This window comes from Puntigrus tetrazona, unplaced genomic scaffold (genome assembly GCF_018831695.1).
Source record: "Puntigrus tetrazona isolate hp1 unplaced genomic scaffold, ASM1883169v1 S000000116, whole genome shotgun sequence".
NCBI classification, from domain to species: Eukaryota; Metazoa; Chordata; class Actinopteri; order Cypriniformes; family Cyprinidae; genus Puntigrus; species Puntigrus tetrazona.
In genome coordinates, this window is record NW_025047793.1 from 588724 (window position 1) to 590000 (window position 1277).

Sequence of the window (1277 nt, forward strand, 5' to 3'; positions counted from 1 at the left end):
CGCCCGCTCCTCTCTCCGGAAGCCGCCGGTCGTCAACCGTTAAGCGGACGCGCGCGGGTCCGGCTCCCCGGTGTCAGGCGGCGGGATGCGGCTGACGTGCGCGCTGCTGTTGGCGGGCTGCGTGTGCGGGAGTGTGGCGGTGGAGCCGGTCAGCGCGAGCCTCGCCGTCGGTGTGGCCGCGGCTCTCACCGGCTTCCTGGCCCGGTATCAGAACGCGCTCTACTACTTTCACGAATGCTGCCGACCCGAGTGGATCTCGTACAACAACACAGGTCTGCTTTGACTTTACTCGTCGTTGCGGAACGCGTTTACGGTCGTGATGCAGACGTCAACGTTAATTAGCGTTAATTTCATTTACGTTTAGCCTGCTTTATTAAAGGCTCGTGTACTTCATAATAATAATTCATAATCTGTTACGCTTTTACACACAGTACATCATGTATTATAGCGCTAATTCTTGTACTGATACTGTATTGTTTTGTACTGATACTTATGTTCTTTTGTCTTTTTTTATTAGTCCTTTGTCAGTTATTGGTTTGTTCGTTTTTTTCTATTTAGTTTTAATTTATTTCAATTTCAGATTATGTAAATGTATATATATTTTTTCAGTTTCATTTTATTTAACATTTATTTTAATATTCAATTTTTCCTTTTAGTATATATATATATAAATATATATATATATATATATATATATATATATATATATTTTTTTATATATATTTATTTATATATTTTTATATTTATTTATATATATTTATATTTATATATTTTTATATTTATTTATATATATATATTTATATATATATTTATTTATTATTTATATATATTTATTATATATATAAATAATAAATAAATACATATATAAATATGTATATATTAAAATAAATAAATAAATACATATATATAAATATGTATATATATAAATAATAAATAAATACATATATATAAATATATATATGTATTTATTATTTATATGTATTTATTATGTACATATATATATATATATATATATTTATATATATATGTATTTATTTACTATTTTAATAAATACATATATATATATATATATATATATATGTATGTATTATATATATATATATATATATATATATAAATTGTCATTGTTTTGTTTTCTCGTGTAGTGTTGACGTAATAAATATTAATTATTAACCTATATTATAGGCTGTATGACAGTACAGCCAAAAATCATAATTCGGGTAATAATGTCAACGTGTTTTATAACGCAAGCGCTTATTTAATTTTTTTTTAATTTG

The 1277-nt window shown here is 28.0% G+C and overlaps 1 protein-coding gene across 1 annotated transcript in view; it reads left to right on the forward strand.

Moving 5' to 3' along the window:
- LOC122332563 (torsin-1A-like) overlaps positions 1-1277 on the forward strand; it is a 5343-nt gene continuing 4066 nt past the window's right edge. The window contains 1 exon segment of the mRNA XM_043229895.1: positions 1-272. Coding sequence (XP_043085830.1) covers positions 86-272 — 187 coding nt within the window. The 5' untranslated portion in view covers positions 1-85.